The sequence below is a fragment of the Tenrec ecaudatus genome, chromosome 14, assembly GCF_050624435.1.
Source record: "Tenrec ecaudatus isolate mTenEca1 chromosome 14, mTenEca1.hap1, whole genome shotgun sequence".
Lineage (NCBI taxonomy): Eukaryota > Metazoa > Chordata > Mammalia > Afrosoricida > Tenrecidae > Tenrec > Tenrec ecaudatus.
In genome coordinates, this window is record NC_134543.1 from 7,650,166 (window position 1) to 7,678,140 (window position 27,975).

At 43.3% G+C, this 27,975-nt stretch overlaps 1 protein-coding gene across 1 annotated transcript in view; it reads left to right on the forward strand.

The window, feature by feature from the left end:
• Positions 1-27,975, forward strand: part of RCOR1 (REST corepressor 1) — a 108,031-nt gene that overhangs the window by 45,322 nt on the left and 34,734 nt on the right. Inside the window, exon 3 of the mRNA XM_075532436.1 lies at positions 20,070-20,153. Within this exon, the coding sequence (XP_075388551.1) occupies positions 20,070-20,153 (84 nt within the window). The remainder of the gene's footprint in view (positions 1-20,069; positions 20,154-27,975) is intronic.

The window sequence follows — 27,975 nt, forward strand, 5'->3', positions numbered from 1 at the left end:
TGCTGTGGGATGGGAATTCTGGGGCCAGCTTTAGAAACGATAATCTGCTGTAGTCCTTAGCAAAACAGCAAAATCTGTGTCACATCGAGGGGTAAGCTGTGCCAGCTAATAAGCTGCCCCATATGTGAGAGTGAAAAGGAAACCAGGTGTTGCTGCAGGTTAAGCATTGGACCGCCAGCCACAAGGTCAACTGTTCAAGCCCACCAGCTGCTTTTTGGGAGAAAGATGAGACTGTGTGCTCGCTCTCCTAAAGATTTAGCATCTCAGAAAACCAAGGAGCAGTTCTCTGCCCTATCAAGAACAGCATGAATCAGAACCATCAGGTTTCATTGCTGTCCTTTTTGGTTTTGGTAAACATGAAACCCAAACCTACTTTTTTAGTTAGCACTTCTTTTTTAACCTTGACTGATCAGTCATGGATTACCAGAACACACAGAGGAAGCCTCCTATCAAGGAAACACAAACAGATAAAAAGAAATGAGTGAGGAAACAGGAAATCAATGTTGCAGAAGGAAACTTCAAAACCAAAAGTTTAAAGAGCTAAGATAAGATGTTACCTTTATCTCTCACTCACACACACACACACACACACACACACACACACACACACACACACACACGTTGGCATAAAATAAAGCCATTCAGAGAGGAGAGAGTAAGAACTAGAAAATCGATAGTGGGAGCCTAATTTCAATAGGACACTGGGGCCTCTTTTAGAAAGTAGTAGACAAAGACAGATGAAAGAGAAAATGGCAGGTGCCTTGGTTGGATCACTTGGATTACTTGATTGAAACATAGTGTTTGAGGTGGGAAGAGGAAGTATAGAAATGTGAATGTGGCTTGAATAATAGGTTATGATGATGTAAATTTTAAAGTGTGATAATGGTATTGTAGTTGTGTAGGAGAATGCTTTTATGCCTAGAAGTTGAGTATGATGATGTCTGCAGGGACAGCAGCATTTTGAAATCACCAAGCTGTTTCAAGGGAGAAAGATGGATGGGGCTTTGTACTCCTGTTAAAAGTTAGTCTCAGAAACCCACAGGGCCGCTTCTACCTTTGTCCTACAAGGTTGCTATGAGTCGACATTGGCTTGCTGCTGATGAGAGTTTTTTGTTTTTTAGTTATAGTGTGTGTAATAGGTGCTTTTGAGTAGTTCCGACTCATAACAACCCTATGTGGAACAGCAACAAACACTTCCTGGTCCTGTGGCATCTGTATCATTGCTCTTTGCTTGAGCCTCTTGCAGCAGTCATTGTGTCAGTCCAGCTTGTCAAGGACCTTCCTCTCTTTTTCTGCCCTTCCACGAAGCATGACATCTTTCTCCAGGGATTGATCTTTACATCTGATAATATGTTCAAAGTATGTGAGCTGAAGTCTTCCTTACTTCTAAGGAGCATTCTGGCTGTACTTATTCTAAGACAGATCTGTTTGTTCTTTGGGCAGTCTGTGGTACTTTTTATATTCTCCACAGCACCATAATTCAAATACATCAAGTCTTTGTCGGTCTTCCTTATTCATTGTCCAACTTTCAACTTGTATATGAGATGATTGCCAATTCCATGGCTTGTGTCAGGTGCACCTCAGTTCTCAAAGTAACATCTTTGCTCTTTGATGCCTTAAAGAGATCTTGTGCAGCAGGTATCCAGTATGATGCCTCATTTGATATATTGATTGTGAATTCAAGCAAGATAAAATTCTTGTAACTTGAGTCTATTCACTGTTTTTGTGTGTGTGTCAGGGTGGGGTGGGTATAGGTTATTTTTTTTGGGGGGGGCAGAAATTCAATTTAAAATTTCCATTTTCCATGAACTCTTTGAAGTCGCCTCATATACTATTTATTCGTGTGTATATAGAGAGAAATGAGACTGAGACCATGAAGTTGCGTGCGTTAGTGTGAGAAAAAAAGCAATTATATAATAATGTTAATAATTGACAAAAATTCAAAGCAAAATAGAAATTAAAATATCAGTTAATGGATCATTCCAGGAGCTCCAGTATATGAATTAATAGGTACTCCAGAGAGGGAAGAGACGAAGTAAAAATTGAGAGGGATGATGATTAATTTAATAAATTATTCTTAATTCCCCCCCCCCCAGACTTAAAGGACATATGTCTTTAGACTGACCAAACCCAGCACAATGAATAGAAGGGGAAAAAAGGATTGGTACATCTCAGTGGAATCTCAGAATTCCCTTCATCTTCTAGAGGGATAAAAAGTCAAATTTTCTTCGGATAGGGCAAGATATGACAAAATAACGATGTATAAATTACCAAGGGCACATGAGGGAGGGGGGGAGTAGGGAGGGAGGGGAAAAAAAAAAAGAGGACCTGATGCAAAGGGCTTAAGTGGAGAGCAAATGCCTTGAGAATGATTGGGGCAGGGAATGTATGGATGTGCTTTATACAATTGATGTATGTATATGTATGGACTGTGATAAGAGTTGTATGAGCCCCTAATAAATTGTTTTAAAAAAAAGTCAAATTTTGTACAAAAGGATCGAGACTCACACGGCACAGGGCTTTATAAGAATGCAAGAATGTAAGTGAGAGTGGGGTAAAGCTGTCCAATCCTGGGAGTATCACTTCTCGTCTAGAATTCTATGAGGAACTGTCCGTGTGAAGGATGAAGATAAGACTATTTGGGGCCACATGTATGATATTTTACTTGGGGGGAAGTACTTTATCTTCTTCATTCTTCATTTTTCTGTCGTTAGGTGTGGTCAAGTCTGGTCAGGCTGGAGGAGGGGGGTGGGTGGCAGAGGGAGGCTGTGAACTAAACGCCGCCCAGTCCTTTACCTCTCACAGTTTCCCTGTGTTTGGTGCACTGTTGTAGTTGTGTCAGCCCATCTCATTGAGGGTCTTCCTTTTTTACCCTCTGACCACGTATAATGTCCTTCTCTAGGGACATTCTGGATGTACTTCTTGCAAGACAGATTTGTTTTTTTTCTTGGGGGCAGTCCATGCATTCTTCACAATTCCACAGTGCGAGTGCATCACTTCTTATTTGGCCCTCCTATGGTTTTCCTTGTCCAGCTTTTGCATGCACACGAGCCAAATGAACATATCCTGGGGTGGGTCAGGCACACCTTAGTTGTCCTCAAAGGGGCATTTTTGCTTCATCACTTTAGAAGAGGTCTTGTGCAGCACATTTGCTCAGTACGGTGTGTTGTTTGGTTTGTTGACTGTGCTCCTTCCGTGATGATTGTTGATTTGTGGATCCAAGTAAAATGAGATCCTTGGCAACTTCAGCCTTTATTTATTATGATGTTGTCTTTTGGTCCGGTTATCACGATTTTTGTTTGATCAGATGTAATCCATACTGAAGGCTGTAGTCTTCGATCTTGATCATTAAGTGCTGCATCTGCTCGTCAGTTTCAGGACAGACACACGGTTGTGCCTTCTACACATCACAGCTTGTTAATGAATCTCTCTTCCATTCTGGTGTCAGTGTTCTTCATATCATCTAATTTCTCGGATTATTTGCTCAGTATGCAAATCGAGTAAGTATGGTGCAAGGACACAGCCTTCCTGTGTTTTAAACCGTTTTCTGTCCCAGCAAATGCCTCTGATCCGTGCGCAAGTCCCTTATGAGCACAGTTAAATGTTTGGGAATTCCCATTCTTTGAAATGGTATCAACAATTTGTTATGATCCACATAGTCATAATTCCTGAGCCCTGTTTTTTGCTAATGCATTCAATTCTGCTTGGGCTTCTTCCTTCAAAGCCATTGGTTCTTCACTACCATCATATGCTACCTCCTGAGAAATATTGAATGTCATCCCATTCTTTTGGTACTATGACTCCATGTATTCTCTCCATCTAAATTTTGATGCTTCCTGTGTCATTTCATATTTTTCCCAGAGAGTCCTTTGGTATTTCTAGTTGAGACTTGAATTTTTTCTTCAGTTCTTTTACTTTAAGACATGGAACTGTGTTCATCCCTTTTGGTTTCCTGCCTCCAGGTCCTTATGCATTTCAATATAATTACTCCTGTCTTCTCCAGCTGCACTTTAACTTCATCATTTCTTCCATTTGCTTTAGCGACTGCAATTTCAAAAACAAGTTTCAGAATCTCTTTTTGGTCTTTTCTTTCTTTCCTATCTTATAATGACCCTCCTTGATGTCACTCCACAGCTTGTCTGGGTCATTAGTGATCACTGGGTCCTATCTATTTTTGAGATGGCCTCCACATTCAGGTGGGATGTACTCAAGGTTGTACTTGGACTGTTGTGATTTGCTTTAGTTTTCTTCAACTTCACCCTGAACTTGAATATGAGCAGTTGATGGCCAGTTCCTTAGGCAGCCCCTGGCCTCCTTCTGACAGGTAATAAATACTAAGCTGCTGCTTCATCTCTTTCCACAGGTGTAATTGATTTGATTCTTATGTATCTCATCTGATGAGGTCCATGTATGTAGTTGCTGTTTTATGTTGTTGAAAAAAGGCATTTACAGTCAGTAATTCCTTGTCCGTGCAGAAGTCTATTGTGTAATCTCTGACTTTGTTTCTGTCACCAAGACCATATTTCCATCTACTAATCCTTGTTTATTTCTGACTTTTGCCTTCCAGTCACTAGTCATAATCAGTCTTGATCAACTTCAGAGTACAGGAATTGGTAAATATCTTCAATTTCTTCATTGGTATCAGTGGTTGATGGTTATTAACTGATCCTTCTTGTAGGAGTATGGATATTATCCTGTTACTGATGGCATTATTCTTGAGCGTTGTGATAAGTTTATTTGTGACAACTTAACTCCCATAGGAACATGTGGGCAGTGTTTAGCCTATCAGGTTGCAACTTGATTGGATGGCAACCAAGATAAATGGCTCTTTGTGGCCGCCCCCTTCCTCTTTTTCCCTGGTGATCAGATTAGCGCACCTACTGCCTGAGTTAGCTACTCTGGGCTACTTGTGGGCTGAGCCAACTGGTGGTTCTTGGTGGATCGCATTGCTGTGCTATGCATCACTCCATCGTGACTTGCCTGCTGTTGCCACCCCACCTAGCGAGTCTGCTGCCTGTGGGCAGACTGCTCATCTTGCCTAAGGGCAGACTCCTCACTTCCTGCCAGCCACTCACTGTCTGCTTCTTTGACTTTGGACCAGCAGCCTGTGTGAATTGGCTGCTTTAGTATACTAACTGTCCCCAAAAAGTGAGTTGAACTGAGCCTTCTGTACTGCTGGGTGGACGAATTAGCTGTTATATTCCTCCTCATTATGTAAACCTATCCTTTTATATTAGAATCATAATGTCCTGGTTTTATTTCTTTAGAAAACTCTGCCCTACACAAGAGTAGACCTTAAAATATTCTTTATGACAGTGACTGCAACACATTCTTCTCCAATGTGTCATTATCAGCATCATCAGTAGACTGTGATTATCTGATTAAAAATGATCCATATCAGTCCATTTCATCTGACTGATGCCCATGTTAATCAGTCTTTTAACTATTCTGTTTTTTACAACTTCCAGTTTCCTTGATTCATACTTTGTACATTCCATGTTTTAATTATTAAAGAACATTTGCATCTGCTTCTTTACATCAGCAGACTTGGGTTCTGAAAGTTTTGCTCTGTTCATGTCATTAAGGTCGACTCTACTTTGAGGGGACCGCTTTTCCCAAGTTGTATAGTAATTGCCCTCCAACCTGAGGGCGCATCTCCTAGCACTATGTCAGGAAATGTCCTGCTATTATTTATGTGCTTTCACTGGCTTCTCCTCCACCCCCCCAGTTGGATTGCCAGGTTCCCATACTTATTCCCAGTCTGTCTTAGTCTGGAAGCTTCACAGAAACCTGTTCGCCTTGGGTGATCTGATGGTATTTTTAAACATCAGTGACGTGGGCTACTACTTGTATAGCTAACTGGAAGACAAGTGGTAGTCTGTATGTGTGTGTATATATATATATATATATAGTTTTTGTTTTTCTGGATCATTTGAGGAAGTAAATTGCTCAGATGTTGCTCCATTATTTTTTCCCTGATGTTTTCTAATAGCTTTGAGCTATAATTCACATACACCATACATTTCACTCATTGAAATGTATGATTGATAAGTTTCTGTCTAGTTGGAGTTGTGCACCTGTTTGATTGACACATATCTTGGAACATTTTTATTACCCAACAGAGGCCTGTGCCCAGCAGCAGTCACCCTTATTGACCTCCAGCTGCTCAGCCTTAGGCAACCACCAGTATTTTCTGGCTCTGTGGATTGGGCAGTTCTGAACATTTCCTGTAAATGGAGTTCCATAGATAGTAGTCCTTTGTGTCTGGCTTCTTTCCTTAGCACAATGTTTTCAAGTTGCATCCAGGTTGTAGCATGTATCAGTACTTCATTCTTTTTCATTGACAAAGAATATTCCATTATATGGTTGTACCACACTTTATCCATTCATCAGTTGATATGAAGATGAATGACACTGAAGATGTTTCTGCCTTCCACCTCTAATGAGTAATGCTGCTACTTTGTGTGGAAATACTTTGTCTGCTACTTTGTCTCTGGGAAATACTAGGTGTGGAGTTGCTGGGCCACATGTTAACTGTGTCCATTTGAGGAGCTACTGGTCGGGTTTTGCAAAGTGGCAACATCATTCTACTTTTCTACCAGCACTCTGAAGCTTCTAGTTTCCCTGCATCTTTGTCAACATGTGGCACCTCCCATGCCCATCTTTTAAATCATAGCCATCCTAGTGAGTGTGAAAGTGGTACTTGTTGTGGGTTCCATCTACATTTCCCTGCTTGGGAAGTGCACATGGTCAACATGCTTGGCTGTCCATGGAAAGGTTGGCAGTTTGCAGTTCAAGTCTGCCCAGAGCCACCTCAGAAGAAAGACTTATAAAAGTCCATGAAAAAATTCCATTATCCCATTTTATTCATCGGTTGTAATCAATCCACATCTCTCATTATGTCTTTGACACTCAAAATGACCTCAGATTTGTCCAGTGGGAACCCCTTCAAACGGAGTCTTGTGCCTTTTTGACACATCTCTGTGATGCTCTGGGCACTTCCTTTCTTTTAGGTGTGTCCGAATATTCCAGGCTTCATCTTTTCTTTTTCCTGCCCCATCCAGGAGCTGGCTTCTCTAAGGAACTGTTACTTCCTTTTAGCAGAGACTAGAAGGGCCCTTGATGTGCTCCTTACTGCTGGAGTGTTATTGCTCTAGGGGATGTATCTATGTATGTGCACCTAAACATCCCTGTCACTTCCCTCTGTCTTCATGCATAGGTAGGTAGTAGGAAACTGGAGCTCATGCTGCACTACTAATTCTGTTCCAAGGGCTCATTCTCCCTTTCCTCCTCTCCGTGTTTTAGGTGACCGTGAGAACCCTGCATCTCATTGCCCTCAACATATTTACCTGTTTGCTCAATCTCCCTGAAAAGTTGGCCCCGAAAGGGGGAGTCCAACCAGGGCAACGAGAAGTGGTGGGATGGTGACTTTGCAGGTATTGACCAGCCAGCCAGTCTGGAAAATGAATATAGGCCTTCAGAGGGACATCTTCAAGAAACACAACTGATAAACCCGCTGTGTGGAAGTGTAGCTAGCGAGGGGTTAGTGATACATGCACAGGAAACCAAGTAAGCAAGAAAATGACCCATGTTAACTCTAGGTAAAACCACGTGTACAAGAAGGGACTTGATCTGGATCAACAGTGCACTACAGGATTCAGCTGTGACCAGTATTTTTATAGTCCGAAACAATGGAAATACTGATTGGATCAACATGATGAACATATGGTGGGGTGAGTGGGAGGGCTCCATAGAAACCCTAGAGAACAGTTGGGCTGTGTCCTACTGGGTAACTTTGCGTTGCAATCACTAGACCAAGATTATACCATACCACTGCTTCTGTGGGACTTCACTGCCGTTCCCAGGCGCAGCCAAAGAGCAAGTCACATGCCAAAGGCGAAACCCTGAGACGAGTGACTGTTGTGTACCAAGAAGTAACAGCTGGGTTTGTCAGGCTGCCTCTTCTCACTGGTGTCATGGGCACTCCTTACAGGCCAGTCAGGAACCGGCTTCCTGAGACAGTGCCGCACTACCAGACGGATTGCAGGGTCTCCATTGCTAAATGTCAGATGATTTGCCTTTGTACTGAATAGCTTAATTACCCTCTCACTAATAATTGCTGTATTAGGCAAGGAGACTTGGACTCAAAATAGAAACCGAGATCTTAATGAGGATGCTCTCATTTTTCTGAGTTAACTCCTGATTTACTGACTGTTACTGCACAGGAATGAGGTGGAGCATCTTCTCTGTCTTGGCCCTTCAGACGTTGTCTTTGGTCAAAGGTCAATTTAATTCTGTTGCTCCTGGTTTTTTGTTTTTTAGTTCTTTTCATTACCGAGCATGTTGTTGTAATAGACTATTTCATTTACTTTTAAAGAGAAGGTTTTGCTTTCCTTTAGAGAGGAGAAATCAGGCCTGATGAGGTGAGGTGTGGTCGCTCTCCTGCAGTCTGTGGAGCTGAAATCCCGTCTCAGGAGTCCTGTGCTCCGCTCCCCTTAGGAAGCAACTTCTGCATACCACAGCAGTGATTGTGTGAAGTTCCTTTTGTCCTCTGCCTTTACTGTTACAGTCACAGGTTTTGCAAATTAAGTTAGGCCCTCTGAGATTACATCATGTATTTGTGGTCGAGGTTTTGTCCCAGTCTTCATTTCGTGCCCTGATTTGGTTGATGTTTTAAAGTGTACATGCATTCAAGATCACTCTGCTAGCCTTTTATTGTGAAAATTTTCAAATGTGCAGAAGAGTTGTAAAAATAGGACCGTAAACACCCATATGTACCCTTCATCTGGGTTTGCCAATTGTTAACATTTTGGTATGCGTCTGTTCTCTCCATGTAAGAACAGACTTGCGGGCCTGAGTACTTCCTTCCAGAGCCGGGACAGCAGTCACCTTCAGTCGCCATTAGGTGCAGCGCTACCCACGCTGGTTTAATGCAGTCCGTGTACAGAGTTCCTCAGCGGCCTCTCGCAAGCCCCTTTCAAGCTGTTGTTTCTCCTCTCCTGTAATCTAGGTTCGCCCCCACATTTGTTCTCACATGGAACATTTGACTTTCAAAAAATGCTCTATCCTGTCTTGTACATGATTTAAAAGTTACATGCGCAGCAAGGGAAGGTGATTGTGATGAAGAATTTGCTGTGAGTTGGGGCCAGTTTAGTCGTTTTAAGTGAGGGAATATTTATATCATTTTAAAGGGCTAGTAGGAATGGTTTTCAAATCATTCTCAAGTGCAATCTGCCTTTGCGTAGTCGTCCCAGCCTTCCCCAAGCGAGTTTCATGCAGAGCAGTACAGAGCCCCAGGGAGAGCCACTGGTAATGCTTTCGTATTCATGCCAGCACGCCCAGGCATGCTCACTCGCTCACGCTGCTTTTTGGAGTACATGTTGTTCTTGTTGTTTGGTGCCATCTTTTTGGTTCTGTGCACGACAAAACGAAGCACTGCACGGCCCTGCGCCATGCTCACAATCCCTCCCGTGCTCGAGCCCATGGTAGCAGCCACTGGGGTCAGTCCATCTCATTGAGAGCCTTCCGCTTTTTCACTGGCCTTCTACGGTACCACACAGCACGTCCTTCTCCAGGGACTGCTCTCTCCTCACAACTTGTCCAAAGCATATAAGATGAAGTCTTGCAATCCTTACCTCTGAGGAGCACACTGGTTGTAGTTCTTCCAAGACAGATTTGTCTGTCCTTTTAGCAATTAGCGGGGCTTTATATATTTTTCTCCAGCATCAGAATTTAAATGCATTCATTCTTCTTCAACCCTCCTCATTCATTGTCCAATTTTCACAGGCCTTTTAAGACAGTGAAAACACTGTGACTTGGGTCTGGTGCACCTTAGTCCTCAAAGTAACATCCTTACTTTTCAGTATTCTAAAGAGGTCTTGTGTAGCAGATTATTTTAAAAAATACTTTTATTGTGGGTGCTTACATCTCATCACAATTCATACATTCATCCAGTGTGTCAAGCACATTTGCACATATGCCGCCGTCATCATTTTCAAAGTATTCTCTTCCCACTTGAGGCCCTGATATCAGCTCCCCATTTCTTCCCCCTCCTTCCCCTGCCTGCCCTCCCACAGGAACCCTTGATAAGTTATTTTTATTTTCATATCTTACATCATCGTCTGTCACCCTTCACCCTCTTTTCCATTATTTGTCCCCCGGGAGGGGCTTCTAGGTTGATCCTTGTGATCGATTCCCCATTTCTTCCCCCACCCTCCCCTAATCTTTCTGGTATCTCTATTCTCTTTGTTGGACCTGAGGGGTTTATCTACCCTGGATTCCCTGTGTTGTGAGCTCTTATCTGTAGCAGTGTGCATGCCCTGGTCTAAACTGATTTGTAAGGTAGAATTGAGGTCATGATAGTGGGGGCAAGAAAGCACGAAAGAATTAGAGGAAAGTTGTGTGTTTCATCGGTGTCATACTGCACCCTGACTGGCTCATCTCTTCCCTCTGACCCCTCTGTGAGGGGATGTCCAATTGTCTACAGATGGGCTTTGGATCTCCACACCATGGACCCCCCCCCAGCACCCCCATTCATATTGGGTACGATTTTGTTCCGGGTCTTAGATGCCTGATACCTGATCCCCTCAACACCTCATGATCACACAGACTGGTGTGCACCTTCCATGTGGGTTTTGTTGCTTCTGAGCTAGATAGCCACTTGTTCATCTTCAAGCGTTTATGACCACAGACGCTGTATCTTTTGATAGCTGCGTACCATATGGAGTAGATTTAGCTAAGGCAACACGTGTTTTGATCTCTTGACCGCTGCTTCCATGAACATTGATTGTGGATCCAAGCAAGACGAAATCCTTTACAACTTCAACCTTTTCTCCTTCACTTATCATGATGTTACCTTTCAGTCCAGTTGTAAGGATTTTGGTCGTCTTTACATTGAGTCAGTAATCCACACTGAAGACTTTGATACTTGATTTTTAGCAAGTGCTTTGTCCTTACTTTAAGCAAGTACCGTATATACTTGAGTATAAGCTGACCAGAATATCATCCAAGGCACCTAATTTTACCACAAAAATGGCATTAAAAATGTGCTGAAAAACTTAGCTTATACACGAGTATATACAGTAGTAAGGTGTGTCATCTGCATATTGCAGTTGTTAATAGCCTTCCTCCAATCCTGATGCTTTATACAAGGAATCCATGCCACACCTAAAGGAATACATGCAAGGGGACTTTAAAAAAGTCATGGGAAATGGAATTCTTCCCTGAACATGTTGAAACCCCCTCATATATATTTGGCTTTCTTTTCCCCACATGGAATCATGTTATAGCAATTCTTTTGTAACCTGCTTATGTTTACTTTGTATTTGGCCTCCCCGTGGCATATACACATGTCTACCACCTTGTTCTGAGTTCTGACATGGTTCCTACCATTCTGTTATGCCACACGTTGAGCCTCGTATTGGACATTTGAATTCTAATTTGTTCCTATTTTCAGCAGTATTTATGAGTGACCTTATAGACAGAATTTTGGACACATCAATGGCTAACTTGTTCTTGGCTAGCTAGAGGCTTTGGTATATATTACCAAACTGTCTTCAGAAAGGCCAGAACTAATTTATAGTCTTGTTCTGTGGCCAACGTTTTTGGTGGCCTTTGTCTATACTCCTTCTATCATCCTGCTCTGTCATACTTTTTGAAAGAATTCTGTTGTTTCTCCACCCCCCACCCCCACTCCGCCAACTCAACTCTTTCTAAGGAAACTTCCAGCAGGGGCAGGGTTTTGATAATATGACCCTGCTGATGAGTGTCAGTGGGCTGGGAAGAAGTGCTGCAGGTGATGGTAGGATGATGGCAAGAGAAGGCTCAGAAAAAGTGAGGCAGTGTAATTGACAGCTTCCAAAGACCTGGCAGCTAGACAGGGACGTAGGAGGCAGTCCCTGATAATTTATAAGACTCTGACTGCATGTTGGTGACTGAACGAGAGTTTTCTGAGATAAGAGAACTTGGTGGTAGAGGAAGGAGAGGGAAATAGGTTGTGTTTTTTTTTTAATGATAGAAAATATGGTTCCAAGCAAAATGCAATAATATTTGCTTCAGTTGGTGTTCAGTTTTAAACAGTGGATTTGTTGCCGGTGCTTGTTAAGTGGTAGTTAGATTTGGAGTGTTTGGCACTAGAGATGTGGCTAAGGAGGTCATCCACCCCGAGTGTGGTTCAGAGTGAGGAGTACATACTAGGAGAAAAGGAATTCAAGAGACACCAGGGCTAAGAAAGGGAAACTGGGAAAGGTCCATTTATGTTCAAATGAAAACGTTACCACTTAGGAGTCATTGGCCATCTAATTCCTCGGCATTAGATTCTGCGGTCGTTCACCCTGTCTGGGGAATCAAAGGACAAAACACGATTCGTGTGTAAAACTTTCTTCCTGGAATAGTGGTTGTTCTGTGGATACCAATCGGAACACATTTTGCTAGATTTGAGGGGCAGGGCGGCTGAGGAGCTGTGCAGTTACTGTCCCAACAGCACTATTTCGGGCCCTCAGCAGCGGCAATACAAAGATGGGAAAATGGTCCTCTGCTCCCAGGGAGGGGACATTGTGGATGGGTAAGTGCTTACTAGGTAATCAACCACAGGTCCAAGGCAAGCAATAATATGGAGGTGTGTGTTCATGACCGTATTTGACTTGATAATGCCTAACTTGACTGTTATCTAAGAACCTGTTGAAACCCTTTCTATCTGTCTTCCCTCCTCGTCGTCGTCTGCAGTTTCATCCTGTCCTTTCCAGGCAGTTTCCCGTGTGTGCCTATTCCCCTCACCTCTCTTCTCTTTACACCTGTGGTAGCCATCGGAGAATAGTTACTTAAAAACAAAACGTCTTTTTTTAAAAAATTCATTAATTAATTTATTTTTTACATTTTATTAGGGGCTGATACAACTCTTATCACAATCCATACATATACATATACATACATCAATTGTATAAAGCACATCCATACATTCTTTGCCCTAATCATTTTCTTTCTTTTTTTTTTAAATCTTTTTATTGGGGCTCATAAAGCTCTTATCACAATCTGTGCATACATCAAATGAGCAAAGCACCCTAAATTATTTTTGTTGTTACTTCATAACAGTCATTTTGCTACTGTTATGAATCGGGCAACCCTGTGAAAGGGTCATATGGCCCCCAAAGAGGTCGCGACCCACAGGTTGAGAACCGCTGCCCTAGAGTATCACTTCCACTACCATCAAGTCAAATGCTAATTCAAAGTGAGCCTCAAAACGTCTTTTTAAACTGTGAATTTAGGTGAGGGTTTTACATTTCAGATGATCAATTTTTTATTCAACAGTCTAAACTGTTTCTCAACAAATATTCAGTGTGAAAACCTTTTTCTTGACATTTTTTATAGTATTTGTCCTGTTGTGATTAGCTAATTTCACTCAGACCTCTAGGTTTATCTTTATTAACGAGGTCTGTTACAGATGCGTTCTTACTCTCTCAGTGTTGCATACGTAGTGTTCCATTTTGTGCATGGACCCGAGTTTCTGCATCCATTCTTCCTCTGATAGACAATTTCGGTTGTTTTGAGAGCAGTGCTGTGTATATCTTACTCCTGCCAGCCGTCTTATTTCTCTAGGGTCTATACAAGTAGAGGATTACTGGCCCACACAGTATTTTAACCCAGCATCTGAGGAAGCACCATACCAGTTTCCATAGTGGCTGCACCATTTCACACACTCACCAGCAGTGGGCAAAGGGTTCCAGGCTCTCTACACACACTACCAGCATGGGTGGTGTTCTCTTTTCTTTCTTTTTGGTGTGTGTGTGTGGTGACGTAATGTCCTATGTTGTTTTGATTTGCATCTCGAGTGACCAAAGATTGCAAGCATTTCTTAAGTGTGGTGGCAGCCTGGATGTCTTCTTCTGTGAAGTTCATGCCCTCTGTGTTTCTTGTTGAGATGCTGGGAGTCCAATAAAATTTCAAGATTCGTCTCTTTTCCAATACGTCATTGTCAAAACATTCCCCATTTTGTGAGTTCTCTTTTTATTCTTTTGAGGCACATAGCCCAAACCAAAACCATTGCCACCCTAGCAACCCTTTAGGACAGGGTAAAAACTGTCTCTGGATTTCTGATGCTATAAATCTTTATGGGAGCAGAAAGCCTCATCTTTCTCTGAAGAAGCAGTTGGTGGGTTTGAACATCTAACCTTATGATTAATAGGCAATGTATAATCCATGACACCACCAGGGCTCCTTTCTGATACACACATGTGTCTTAATTTTCACATAGTTTGTCTTCTGTTTGTGTTTCTCTTCATGTTTAATAGTGCATTTATGCCATGTATTAGGACTCTTAGGTTTGTCTCTTTTTTTCATTGATTATAGTTCTGGGTTTTACATGTAGGTCTTTAATCCGTCTTGAGTTTGTTTTTGTATATGAGATGTGGATCCCATTTCATTCTTCTACAAATAGGTAGCCGGTTTTGCCAGCATCGTTTAGTAGAGGCTTCTCTCTTTCCCATTTCGCTCAGCCTGTCATTGTCAAAGATCATCTAGGAGGAGAAATTTAGTTTTCTGCCCTGAGGATCTATTGTTGTACTACTTCCAGGCTTAACCTACCATGCAGCCAGCACTCCTAATTTGCCATCTCAGAGTAAGAAATAACTAAGGCTTCAGAGCAGAACAGGAAATAGGTTAGGTGAACATTTTCCTTAGTTTGGGTCAAGGTCATTTTAATTTGGAACACATTTTATTAAGTTACAGCAAATCGTACACTAGTAGCTCCTTTTGCCTTAGTTCTCTTTAAAAAGGTGGGGGTTTTAAAAACCATTTCATTGGTCTTCCTCCACGTGCCATACAGTTCAGTAGTTCACTCATAGCGAGATGCGTTGAACAGTCTTTACCACAATTCATTGTAGACATTTTCTTTTCCCCCCATGCTCGTTGTTATTCATGCAATTTTTTAACAAAGGCTTTCAAATTGTACAAGTATTAAAAAACAAACAAACAAACCAGAAAATGGTATTTGCATACCATCCAGATTTAACATGCATTATCCTACCTTCCCACCCCACCCCCTATTCAGCCTTCGTGCTAACCAACTGTATGAACTGTTCGTGTAAAGCTTTGAACTAGTTGTCTGCATCTAGGTTTGTTTTAACACCACTTGCTCCCATTGCCTTTAAGTCAATTCAGAGCAAGGGAAACACATCATCCTCCCCCTTGATGCTTCATAATACAGCGACTGCCTCACAGGGTTTTCAGTGGCTGGCCTCGTGGTTTAAGTGTTGGGTTGCTAACAGAAAGGTTGATGTTTCAAGCCCACCAATTGTTCACTAGGAGAAGGAGGAGGCTGTACGCTTCCGTAGCAGCCTCGGAAACCCTCTGGAGCAGGTCTACCCTGGCCTGCCTAACGGGGTTCTGAGTCTGCACTCACTTGATGTCGTGCATTTGGTTTGAGTTCTTTGAACCAGGCTTTTCTTTCATGAGTGGGTTCAAATACCAACCTTTTGATCAGTGCAGCCATCTGTACCACCCCGGACTTGTATGTGTGCGTCGACACAATTTCCAGGTGTCCCAGGGGCAGTTTGCGTCCCGGGGTGGTACAAGTCAATCTGTAGTTCCCTACAGCCTAGTACGTTAAGCATTTGTGGTATGTGCAGTGGTTTGTAGTAAATGGGCACTACTCTGTGATACCATCAAAACCTTGTTGTTTTGTTACGTTATGTTAAAGATATTTTAAGATGTCTGAAAGTCTCTTCTTAATGTATTTGTGTACATAGAAAGATAGCTGATCTTGTGGATACACATTATCACACCAGCCATGTGTCTAATACAATGGACAGATACTAAAAACCTACAACGTCAGAGCCGCTGTGAGGCAGAAATGTATCAGAGAAGGAAACCGCCAATAGTTTCCTGAGTGTTAGAAATGTGACAAGGAAGCTAAGCTGCACTCTGTCAGAAGCCATCCTGTTGAGGGCCGCAGCTCCGCAGCTCCATGGTTTCAGGACTCTGCCAGCCCCTTTGCCATCAGCAAGGGCCACAGTGTGCCCTGCCACCAGCAGTGAGCATCCCAGCACCTCGCTTTATCCCTGTCATTTGGTACTGTTGTTCTTTTAAATTTCATACATTTAAATAGGGTGTCGTGGTCTGTCACTTTTGTTTTAATTTGTTTGAAACCACTAGCTGATCTGAGAGAGAACCATGAGGCTTTTTGCCTCTGTAAAGAGGGACAGTCTCGAGACCCACAGGGGCAGTTCTACCTGTCCTCTAGGGTTGCCATGAGTCAGAATGGATTCTGTGGTAGTGAGTTGTTGGTTTGTTGGTTTGTTTTTACTGAGTAATGATTTTGAGCCCTCACGGTGTGCAGTGAGTTATGCATTGGGCTGCTGATCACTTGGTTAGCTGTCAAAACACCCCGCCACCCTGTTACCGTGAAGACAGGCGACCTTGGGAAACCCACAGGGGCAGTTCTAGTTCTACTTTGGTCCCAGAGAGTTTTTGCTTTCTTGTTTGTTTTCCAGGTTCCTATTCTTTGGCAAAGTGCATTTTGAAATAATTTGCTCCTTTTTGAAAAATCAGGGTTTTTGTTGTTTGGTTTTGAGAGTTGTTATATGTTCTGGATCTAAATCATTATCACTAGTATGATTTGTGATTATTTTCTTTGGTTTGACTGCATTTTCTCATTCATGTCATTCAGAGAGCACAAGGTCTTATTTTTAATAGTGTCTAACTTAGAGGAAGGAGTCTTATCTTTTGCACTATGCTTTCAGTGTTTCTAAGACTTCTTTTTCGAACCCAACCTCAGATTTTTTTCTTTCTTTTTTAGTTAATTTTATGTCTTCCAGAAGTTTTACAATTTTTGGTTTCACAACTAGGTCTATAATCCATTGTATATTGTACCTGTTAATTTGTGTATTCATTTGTTCCAGAATTAATTGTTGAACAAACCAGTTTTTATTTCATAGCACACTGCCTTTGCAGCTTCCTTGTGGCAAATGAATTGATCGTGTGTATGTGATTCTATTTTCTTTTCTTTTTTTTTCTTCTTTTACATTTTATTAGGGACTCAAACAACTCTTACCACAATCCATACATATACATACATCAATTGTATAAAGCACATCCATACATTCCCTGCCCCAATCATTCTCAAGGCATTTGCTCTCCACTTAAGCCCCTTGCATCAGGTCCTCTTTTTTTCCCCCCCCTCCCTCCCCATTCCCCCCTCCCTCATATGCCCTTGGTAATTTATACATCGTTATTTTGTCATATCTTGCCCTGTCTGGAGTCTCCCTTCCCCCCTTCTCTGCTGTCCCTCTCCCAGGGAAGAGGTCACATGTGGATCCTTGTAATCAGTTCCCCTGTGATTCTATTTTCATCTTGGTTCTATTTATTTTTTTTTTGCCAATACCACACTGTCCTCTTGAGTCCTACATCTCTGTAACTGGTCTTGATTTGGAAGGTGGAAGCCCTGTTCTTTTTCAGAGTTATTTTTGTGATGTTAGACACTGCATTCATGTAGGAATTTTAAAGTCAGTTTGTCTATTTGTACAGAGATGTGCACTGGGATTTTGATCGCGGTTGTGTTGAATCTGAGAGCAATGTGGGGAATTGCCATCTGATAACTGTACTGAGTTCTTTGAGCAGTAACCATGATATAATCTTCCTGTAGACTTAAGGGCATTCATTTCTCCCAGTGGTGCTTGTAACTTATAGTTACAGCCTTAAATATCTTTTGTCAGATCTCGCAAGATTTTCATGTCTGTTTGTGGTATTTTAAAATTCTGATCGTTCAATTGTTAGCATGTTGAAGCACCATCTATTTAAAAAATATTCATGATTGTTTTTGACAGACTCAAAACTCATTTAAATATGAGAGGCTTGTTTGTGTTTAATCCTACTCAATGCCCCTGTTCTTCACATCTCAATTGATTGGAACAATTGGGGTGGGGGTTGTGGTTAACATTTATTACTATGAACTGTTGCTATCAAAGATGGTCAATGCTAACCACATTTTTATCTTTTTAATTGTAACAACTTTAAAGAGGGTCAAAAGGGAGATCAAATAAGAGACTGCATTTTAACCCAACGACATCTGTCATAATGGACTGGACAGCGCTCCCTGTCTGATAGCAAGGCTATTCACACCCTGGACTGGTCAGAGGGCCTTCACCGGAGGCTGGATGTATGCAGAGGCCTGCCAATGGATCTGGGGCTCCCACTGCCAGCCATAGCCGTGTGTTGCTTTCTGTCCTACCCATCTTTTATAGCTTGTTCTTGCCCACCCATAAATACATTTTTAACTTTGTCTAATTCATAGTGTGTCACTTTGATTTTTTTTCAGAGGAGTTAATTTTCTTGAAAAGGTAAAAATACCCTTAGAAAGAATGAATTGCGGTCATCAGTAGCTGATCCTTCTTTCCTTAGATGCTCTGTGGCTTTCCTAAAGCAAAGTTTCACGTCTCCCTGTCTAATCTATGTCTGTTGCTTGCACCTAATCGACTTACACTTTTGCCTACTGGTTATCATCATACAGATTTTTAAGCGTTTTTATGTGTTTCCTTTTAGGTTAAATTGACAACCTCCCCTTCCCACCCCCCTCCAAAAAAAAAGTTGTTAAAAGAAACGTTGGCTTCTTATTGTCAGTGAAAGTCCTGTGGCAGGGAAGGAGAGGGAAACAGTGCACACACATAAGGTGTCTGGGGTCAGGACTTCAAAGCAAACTCTGGGAGATTGCCAAGGAAAGACCCACAGGAAAACAAACTGCTGTAGTTGAATGCTAAACAGAATATTTCAGAGTTGCTCTCTATAAGGATACTTGCTCACTCTGCCATGCCAGCTTCCTTCAGGGATATCCAGGATCAGCAAGTAGATGTGTTGGGTCCTGGAGCCACTTGGCCTCAATTGAGTCCTGGCTCTGCCAGTTGAATGACTGCCTCAGTGTCCTCATTTGTCAGGCAGGACTAACTCTATACCTGCTTCACAATTAGCCGGCCCGCTAAATCCTCTTGTCAGTTTGTTGTGTTGTGCTGACTTGTGTGTTGTTGTGAGGCTGGATGCTGTGCCCTCGGTGCTGTAAATACCCACAGGGCCACCCATGATAGGTAGGGTTCAGGGGAGCTTACAGATGAACACAGACCTGGTGACCTTCTGGACAAACTGGCCAGTGAAACCTCCTAAATAGCGGCAAAACATTACTGGTAGAAGGCTGGAAGGTGAGCTGCTTCTTTAAAGTCCTGCTTAACCTACTGATGTAGATGAAACAGAACTCTTGGGACCTTCATTTGCTGATGTGGCACCACTCAAAATGAGAACCAGCTGCAAACATCCATTAGTAACAGACGTCGCAGATGTGCACAGAGGTCACTTTGAGGGCTGAGGTGCGCCTGACCCAAGTCATGGTCTATTCAGTTGCCTTAGGTGTATGAAAGCTAGACCATTAATAAAGAAGACTGAAGAATTATTGCCTTTGGATTAATGGTATTGGTGGACAATATTCAGTATACCACGGGCGGCCAGAAGAACAAACAGCGGTCTTGGACAAACACATCTGTCTTAGTACAGCAAAAAAAGGCTTCTTATCCGGGAGGATTGTGAGACTTTTGTCTTCAGCACTTTGGATGCGTTACCATGAGGCACTAGTCCTTAGCAACAGGACAGCAGTCATCACACTGGGAAAAGCAGACCGCCAGCAAAATGAGGAAGACTTAAGACAAGATGCGCGGACACGGTGGCTGCAACAGTGGGCTCAGACACAGCAATGATTGTGAGGCGAGTGCAGGACTGGGCAGTGTTGCCCTCTGCAATATACAGGGTCCCTGAGTCAGAGCCGACTCAGGACCCTTACCAACCACTATACCCGTTCTTCATTTTAAAAAGTAAAACAGAAAAGGGCTTGGCAGCAGGACTGTTTTAGCTGATTCAGGAGCCTCCCCCATCTGTCCCGTGAGCTTGGATGCTAATTGCATAGCCTCCATTCAGGTTGTTCTGAGGCGCAAAGACCAGGGTGCCGGTGGTACTTGTTGGGTGGGGATGTTACTCATTGCTCGTTAGATCTGTTCAATCATTATAATTACATAAGGATTTTCTTTTTTATTTCTACCAAGCTAAGCTGGCAAGGCGCAGTCAGGAGAGAGAGAATCTTGGCATGCTGGTGTGGTCTCCTAACCAGAACCTCTCGGAGGCAAAACGTAAGTCTCTCAGCCCTCATTTTTCACCCTTTCTCTTTGACCTGAGGTTAGAAAGACACCTGGGTGGGTAGAAATCACAACATAGATCGCATTTCTCATAAATTCTCTTTCGTTTCTCTTTTTAAAATAAATAATTTATGAAGCGTCTGGAAGTATTTTTTTTTCACTGTTGGCTGTCATACGGTGTCATAATTTTCCACTTTTCTAACATGCTTGGTAAGCTAATTAACTGGAAGAAAAGTTCACAGTGGAAAGGAAATTATAATGCAGCATATTCCTCCCTCCATTGGGAATTTATAGATTTATAAAGACAAAGAAATAAACACCTTTTTAATTTAAAGGATTGCAAATGCATATTGTAAAATATAGGCCCTCAGTGGAAGTAAAACTTTTGACTGGGTGGTATATTTTCCGTTTGTCTTTGAAAGTTTATGAGAGTGCCTCTTCTGAGCTGCTTTGTATTTTTTGGGGGGGGGGGGAACACAACAAATGTAGCTCTCTAGCTAAGTAGTAGTATCAATTGTGCCTTTAAAGTGTGATTTCCCCGCTTTTCTGTCCTTCCTGTTTAATTGATACAAGATTCCTTTTATATTTGATACGTTATTATGAATTAAATTGCCATTTTGAAAGCCTTGATTTTCTTCGTAAAAGAGAAGAAAAATGGAATCCCATTTGAGAGTTTTCAGCAGGGCCTCATCGGAAAGCACAAATTTATACACATGATATTTTTTTTCTTTTTCTGGAGTAAAGACATTGACTTCTCTAAGGATCTTTGATGAGAATCATGTGAAGAACCATTGCTCTGGAACGGGGGGGGGGGGGGGGGCTTAGCAGCGTCACTGGTGAATGGCTGGAAAAGACCCCGACTCTCAGCTCTCAGCAGGGTCCCCCCCACATTTTAAAAAGTAAAACAATGTGGTGTGAAGCCCTCCTTCTCTACTGATTTCCTTTGCCAGAGCAGCAGGGCTGGGAATGCACACTCTTCCCCTGCTTTTGCACGTTCAGAGCCCTTGTGCTGTGTTCAGTGCCCTTAGGACTCCTTGTTTGAGATACCAGAAGGACCATGGTGTTTTAGCACTGTGTGCTCAGTGGAACATAGGGAAATGGCCTGGCTTTCGCCATGCACACTTCTGCAATGTCAGGTAATCTCCTCAGGCTTACCTGCTTCGTCACAGAAATCTCAATGTGATTGTGTTCAGGCTGTTGCTTTATGCCTTTGTCTTTATCTCGTTGACTAGAGAAGCGGAGAAGGAAGTGTATTTGCATTCCCTGGCACCTTTTTCCAGATTAGAGAAGACCTCTAAAATATTTACCAGCCCTCTCTCTTTCCTTCTCCTTTCCGTACTGGGCAGTACGTACAAAAGCCATCTATCTATTCCCTTCAGAACGTGCTGCTCCTTGAGCAGAGCGCGACTCTGCCTCCCTGTCATGTAAAGCTTTGTTTTCCTGATAGCTGCTCACCAAGCCAGCTTCCATAGGACTTTGATGTAGTCAGTATCCTGTCTCCCTGAAACCAACCTAGTTGCCCGAGGGTACCCCACTCCCACCCATCACCACGTTTCTGGGTCCTGTGACATCTCTCTTGCTCTCTTGGATATATTCCAGGCGGTCACAGTGTCCATCTTAAATGATCATGTCCAGAAACTGAAAATGCGTCACCCGAGGTGCATGAGTCTTTGTGAGCTCCAACACGCTCCCTCCCTGCGCCTGCCTCCTTCGGGCTTCGCAAGAACCACAAGGTGGTTTTGGACGTTTGTTTTACAGCTGGCATTTCCCAGTTCAATGAGGGCATGTCAGTCATTTGCTACACATAGCACACCCCTCCACAACACCGCCCTCCAGTGCGCCATGTCGCACACCCCCCCCCCCCCCCAATTGAGTTTGGTAAGTCTCCTCTTCATTCCACACACACACTGCTGTTGCTATGGTTGGAGACTCTTTTTAGGATCTTCTGCCACCATTTTACCCTTTGGAGTCACAACCTAATGTTCATTTATCTCAGTTTTACTAGACCTTAAAGAACAGAGTTTGAAAAGGTTAATGAAAAGGTTTAATAGGCTAACTTTTAAACAATGGCAATAGCTAAAAGAAAATTGCAGTTTGTAAGCCCTGCCAGTATAGGCCAGAACTTCAAAAGCCATTAAAGGTAACATTTATATACTATTGAATGATCAGAAGGCACAGAGCAGTGTAAAGAAATGAATCACCCATGATTCCATTTAGGGAAAACTGTTATTGAATGAAATGTTTCATTGCTCTTCCTCATCTTTCTTCCTGTGCAGATCTGCATCATTGAAATGGTATTATGCCCACATGTAGATGTACGTCACTTTTCTAAACCTGTACTAAGCATGTCTTCATGCTGTTAAAAATCTGTTTAAGAACATTGAAATAACTAATATTCTATCATGCTCAGTGTGTTCATTGTTCTATTGACTATGTAATTTGTTACCATTAAAAGACAACTGCACTGAGAGTCACCATCTATCACCCTCTTTGTGGTGCATTTTTAATTCTTTCTGAAGACATCTTGTTGAGACGACGAGGATTGGCCTAAGTGCCTGAATGCAGGGTTTTGAGCCTTGTGTGGGCCCTTAGTGTGGTTCTGACTGTTCTCAGTAAGGTCCTTTCTCAAGCTGCTGACGTGGTGGTGGGTTAGCAGCCCGACGCGTAACCACTAGGCCACCAGGGCTGCTCTCACCAGAGTTAGAAGAACTGTTTTCCATGTGCCCTTTCATTTGAAAAGAATGTGTAGGTTGGGTTGTTTAGCATTTATTCTGCCTTTGAGTAAGTAGAAATAAGACATAACATGGGAGGCTTCCATTACCTCCTACTCCCAATTCCCTCAAACCTTTGAAGCCCCCTTGTGTATAGAGGTTCTAGCAGATGTCCCAAATTTTGTGACAGGTTGTCTGTCCATCCTGGTTAGTTTCTTCTCAGAGGGGCTCTTTAGAATTCTGCCCCGGTGGGTTACTGAAAGGTTTAAAAATTACCCTGTGGTTATAAAGATAAATGCGCATTGTAGATAATTCACAAACAGTGCAGGTTGCATAGCACAGCCAGTGAGAGCCTTCTGTGGCCTCTGTTGGCAGAGCATGAATTCTGTCCAATACTTGATGCATGCTAACAGTACTTGAAGGCTTCATATGAAGAGTTAGTTGTTCAGCACTTTGCTCCTGATATATTTGGGTTTTGTACCACCTCAGTGCATTTACCTAATTCCAATCCAAACAGATATAACTCTAACCCTAACTGCAGTACTAACTGCAATAAATATGGATGCCCCATCATTTATACTCTCCTTGTTTGGAACAGATACTTGAATTCATTTTCTTATTTTTTAAACCTTAAATAAAAGGTGTTAGTGAACATTCACATTTATTTCTTGAGGATAAATTCCTAGAACTAGGGTTTGTAGGCCAAGGAACAAAATATCTTTGTGCTAGGACTGATTGAGCAGAGAAGCAAATCCAGTGACGCATATGTGTATAAGGAAGAGCTTTATATCAAGAAGTGATTATATATCAAGAAAGCATCCCAGCTCAGTACAAGTCTGTAAGTTCGGTGCTAGTCCATAGGCCCTCTCCAGCCTCACGAAGCCACATGCAGTGATGCAGAATGCTGGGAGGTCACAGGCGGATGGGTGCAAACCTGCATGGATCTGACATTGTGGAAACATGGCAGGGCTCCAGCCCTCGTGAGGCGAGCAGGCAGGAAGGGAAAGGCAGAGAGAGGGAAAGTTCCATGGGCCCTCCTTAGGAGAAGGCCATACCCACAAAGAGGCACCATCGGCCTGTGCCCTGATGGACGGTTTGCATGCCACCCCCACACTTTGATAAATTCATCCAACTACCACTGTCACTTTTAAACTAAAAAGAAAAAGATAAAAACAATGTTTTAAAAAGTAAAAAAAAAATTCCTAATTTTTTCTAACTACTGTTAGTTTTCTGGCTGGGTGTAACCTCCTTTAACTGATCATGGGAACTCCATGTGTATGTGTGTGTTGGAGTAGACCTGTATTCCATGCAGTTTTCTGTGGCTTCCCCACCACCACCACCACCCCCTGCACGCCCCCCCCCACCCCCCACCCCCGCCAAACTGGACACCGAAGCCTTTCTTCAGAGGCACTTGTGGGTGGCCTTGAGTTTTTCCAACCTTTTGTACTACTAAGGAACTTGTTAATTCCTAGCCATTTACCCCTACATCCCAGCCCTGCCTGAAAAAATAAAACCAGCAATTAACAACACAGAATTATGTATGTTATGGGTGTTGTGTTCATGAAGCACTTCTGAACAGGGCTGCATGGAACCTTATATGAGTCTGTACCACCTTCTGATGAGTCTTAGAGGGGTTTAAAACAAGGTTAGAGGTTGGGCTAGGGCTAGGCTTGGTCTTGAGTTAGGGGTAGGGTTAGGGCTGGGTTTGGGGACTAGGATTAGGTTACAGTTCAGGTTAAGGTTAGAATTAGGAGTTAAGAGTTAGGGGTTTGGCTGGGGTTAGGGGTTAAGGTTAGAGTTCTCATTAGAGTATTAGGGATTGGGCAAGTAAATAAAATATTTTTTCTATATAAACATATTTGTATATTTACTCTTTGTGTGTATGGGGCGAGGTGGTGGTTCCTGGCATGCTCTCGCACTTAAAAGGCCCACACTCCCACCACCCCAAAACAAAACAAAAACGCACATACCTTTTGTTTCTTTGCTTTGCTGCTCCTCTTCGCAGGCAAATATGGGCTCTCGCTAGAATGTACTGAATCATTTCCTTATGCTTGTGGTCACCTGACAGGTGGTGGTCTGGCTCGGACTCTTAATTTTCTTTCATTGAGCTCTTGACTACTGCTTCTGTATCATTTACTTGATTCTTTTTTTTAATTGTTTTATTAGGGGCTCATACAACTCTTATCACAATCCATCAATTGTGTAAAGCACATTAGTACATTCGTTGCCCTCATCATTCTTAAAACATTTGCTCTCCGCTTCTGTATCATTTTAATTGTTGGCAGTTTATCAGGCTCATATATTTCTTCTTTTAGGTAAATCTTAGCCTCTGGTTTGATTTCTGTCAAAGTATCTTTGTTGTTTAAATATATATATATATTATTACTGCCTTTTATTACTGGTATCTTTATGAATACAATCCACGTTTGTCTTTGGAGGTTGAAAGCATTACATGTAAACTTACATCCATGACACCAGCAAATTATGTACACTACTGCTGTAGTCCATAGGTTACATGTACCAAACATGGGAACCAGGTGGTCCTAAGTGTGGTGTGCCATGTCCTGTGCCGGGGCTGCCTGTGTGTGGAATTTGAGTTTTCTTCGTGGGACGTGATTTTGACCGAGCAGCAGCTTTGTGTGTGCCTGGCAGCGTGCCGCTTGTTGGGGTTCTGGAAGCTCAGTCATACAGAGAAAGAAGAGAGGGACCTCCAGCAGAACAGGTCAGGAAGTTAGTCCAGTTTGAGTGATGTTTCATTTCCGCTCACCGCTCTGCCTTCTGTGAGCTTCCTGGTGGAAGAATCAAAGCATCCTGATGTTACACTAGTTGCTTTGGGTGATGTCTAAGTAAACGTTTAATGGAGATACAACCCAGGTGTACCATGGGATGTCATTGGCCTGGAACTGTGGGCCTTGTATGTATAGAGGAGATGTAAATGAGTCTGTGGAACACAGAGAAACCCAAACCCAAAGAGACCCATACGATCGAACTGCCTCATAGGGTGTCCAAGACTGTAAGTCTTTGCAGATGCAACTTGCCACACTTTAACCGCTGAGTTACCAGGACTCCTCCTAGATGGGAACGCCAACCCCACCCCCCCAAAAAAAAAACCTCCTCACTGTCAGAGTCAGTGCCACCTCATAACAACTCCCATGGGTTTCCGAGACTGTAACCGTTGACAGGAATAAAAAGCCTAATGTTTCTCCCCCGGAGCGGCTTTTAGTTTAGAACTGCCGACCATGCGGATCACAGCCCAGTGCGTAACCACTACACTACCAGGGCGCCACTGGATGTTTTAGGAGTATTTGAGTGAAGGTGAAAATTTGACTTGGTGAAAACTTTGGGGAAACAGTAGCATGAGATTAAGGGATAGATGAGTGAATGAAATATAAATAACTTGTTCCAGAGGCAGCAGTGAGAGGTGGGTGTCCATTCCGTCTTTGGACGGCACCCAGCGTAAGTTTCCCTGAGTGAGATCAAGGAAAACTTTGGAGACCATTGCCATTTGAGTATAACGGCCAAGCATGATGAAGCCCCTACAGGATGGACAAGGGCTACCAGTGCACTCTAGACACAGCCAGGATGGTGTTTGTATTGGCAAACTTGGGGGTGGGGCAGGAAAGGGGCTATCTAGTACTCATTCAGAGAACAGCTGCCTGCTGTCTTTGGGGAGTGGGAAGGAAGGAAGCTAGGAAGGCAGGCAGCTTAGAGAGGCCGGTGTCTAGAAGGAAACAGGAAGGCGACCCAAGAAAGCTCCACGGCAGCACTGTGGTTGAGTGGAGAGCAGGGGCTAGCCAGCCAAGGTCCAGGAAGAAAAGCAGACACCCTGACCAGGCCAGTGCTGCTTGAAGAGCTTTGGTGGCCATGTAGAAGTCATAGCAGTGGTCAGGAGAGTTCAGAGAAGATGGAGCTCATAGCAAGTGTGGTTTGATGGATGGTCAGTATACTGTCTAGCCAAAAAGGTCAGTGGTTCGAATCCACCAGCAGAAAAATGGTATAGTTGTGTCCTTTTTTAGAGGTTTCCAATCTTGGAAACTTTACTGTTGTACTCCTTCTTGTGGGATCACTGCGAGTTAGTCCCACTGCCCCCATCCACCCTCCAAGGATGTGCCACGTCTCTTCACTCCCCTCCTCACAGGCATCCTCTCTCACCACCCCACCCTACTCCTGGTCTCTACCCCTGTTGCTCAGCCCCACTTGGCTTTTGGGCTGGCTTGTTGGGGAAGAGGAAGTGGGAGCCCTGATTGTGACAGAAGGACCCGAGCCAGTTGCTTCTGGGGGGCTCTGTGTGGGTCAGAGTAGAACTGGCTCCCTGGGTTGTCAGAAGTAGATCACCAGGCAGCTTGGGCTGACCTCAGATTCCCCTTTCCACCACTCACCACCAAAGGCTTCAAAGACACAAGGGTCCCAGACCGTGCCCTGTGCTGCCCAGTCCCACATGACTGGCCCTCCTGGTCCCCTTCTCTCCTGTAGGCCCTGGTGCTTTGGAGGCAGCAGTGGGTCTTGCCACACCCTTGGCATGGAGAGTGCTGTGGCGAGGGGCACCAGCTAGATCTCCTGGCCTTCCTGCACATTTACACCCGCAGGCCAGACCTTGCCTAGACTGATAGTTGGAAAACAAAAGGTTCACCCATTTATTGCAGTCTGAGGACAGGTGAGGAAAGGGCAACATCGAGGAGGCCACATTTCTTCTTTGCCTGCTTTCAAAAAACAGGCACATTGGAGCTGGGGGTGGGGGCAGTGCTCAGGCAGGACCAAACCACCCTACCCACTGCTGCTACCACACACTCAGGCCTCTCAGGTGGGTGTCTCTGCAGGAGACGGTTTCCACAGGGCAGCCCCTCCTGTCTCCTGCACACCAAGAGTGCAGTTGCTTAAACACTTTTTGGTTACATTGTGTTTTCTTTTATGAAAATGAGGACGAGCTGGTAGAGCCTGTCAGAGTCAGAAGCACAGTCTCCGTGAAAAGGGACCGGCAAGGGTCATTGGCTGTGGCACAGCCCCCGCGGGGGCTTGGTGCTGTGGTTCTGTTTCCAGGGAGTCAGTTATACCCCATGGACAGCAGAACGGCACAGGCAAACCCTTAAACTGTTGTTTTCTGCCAC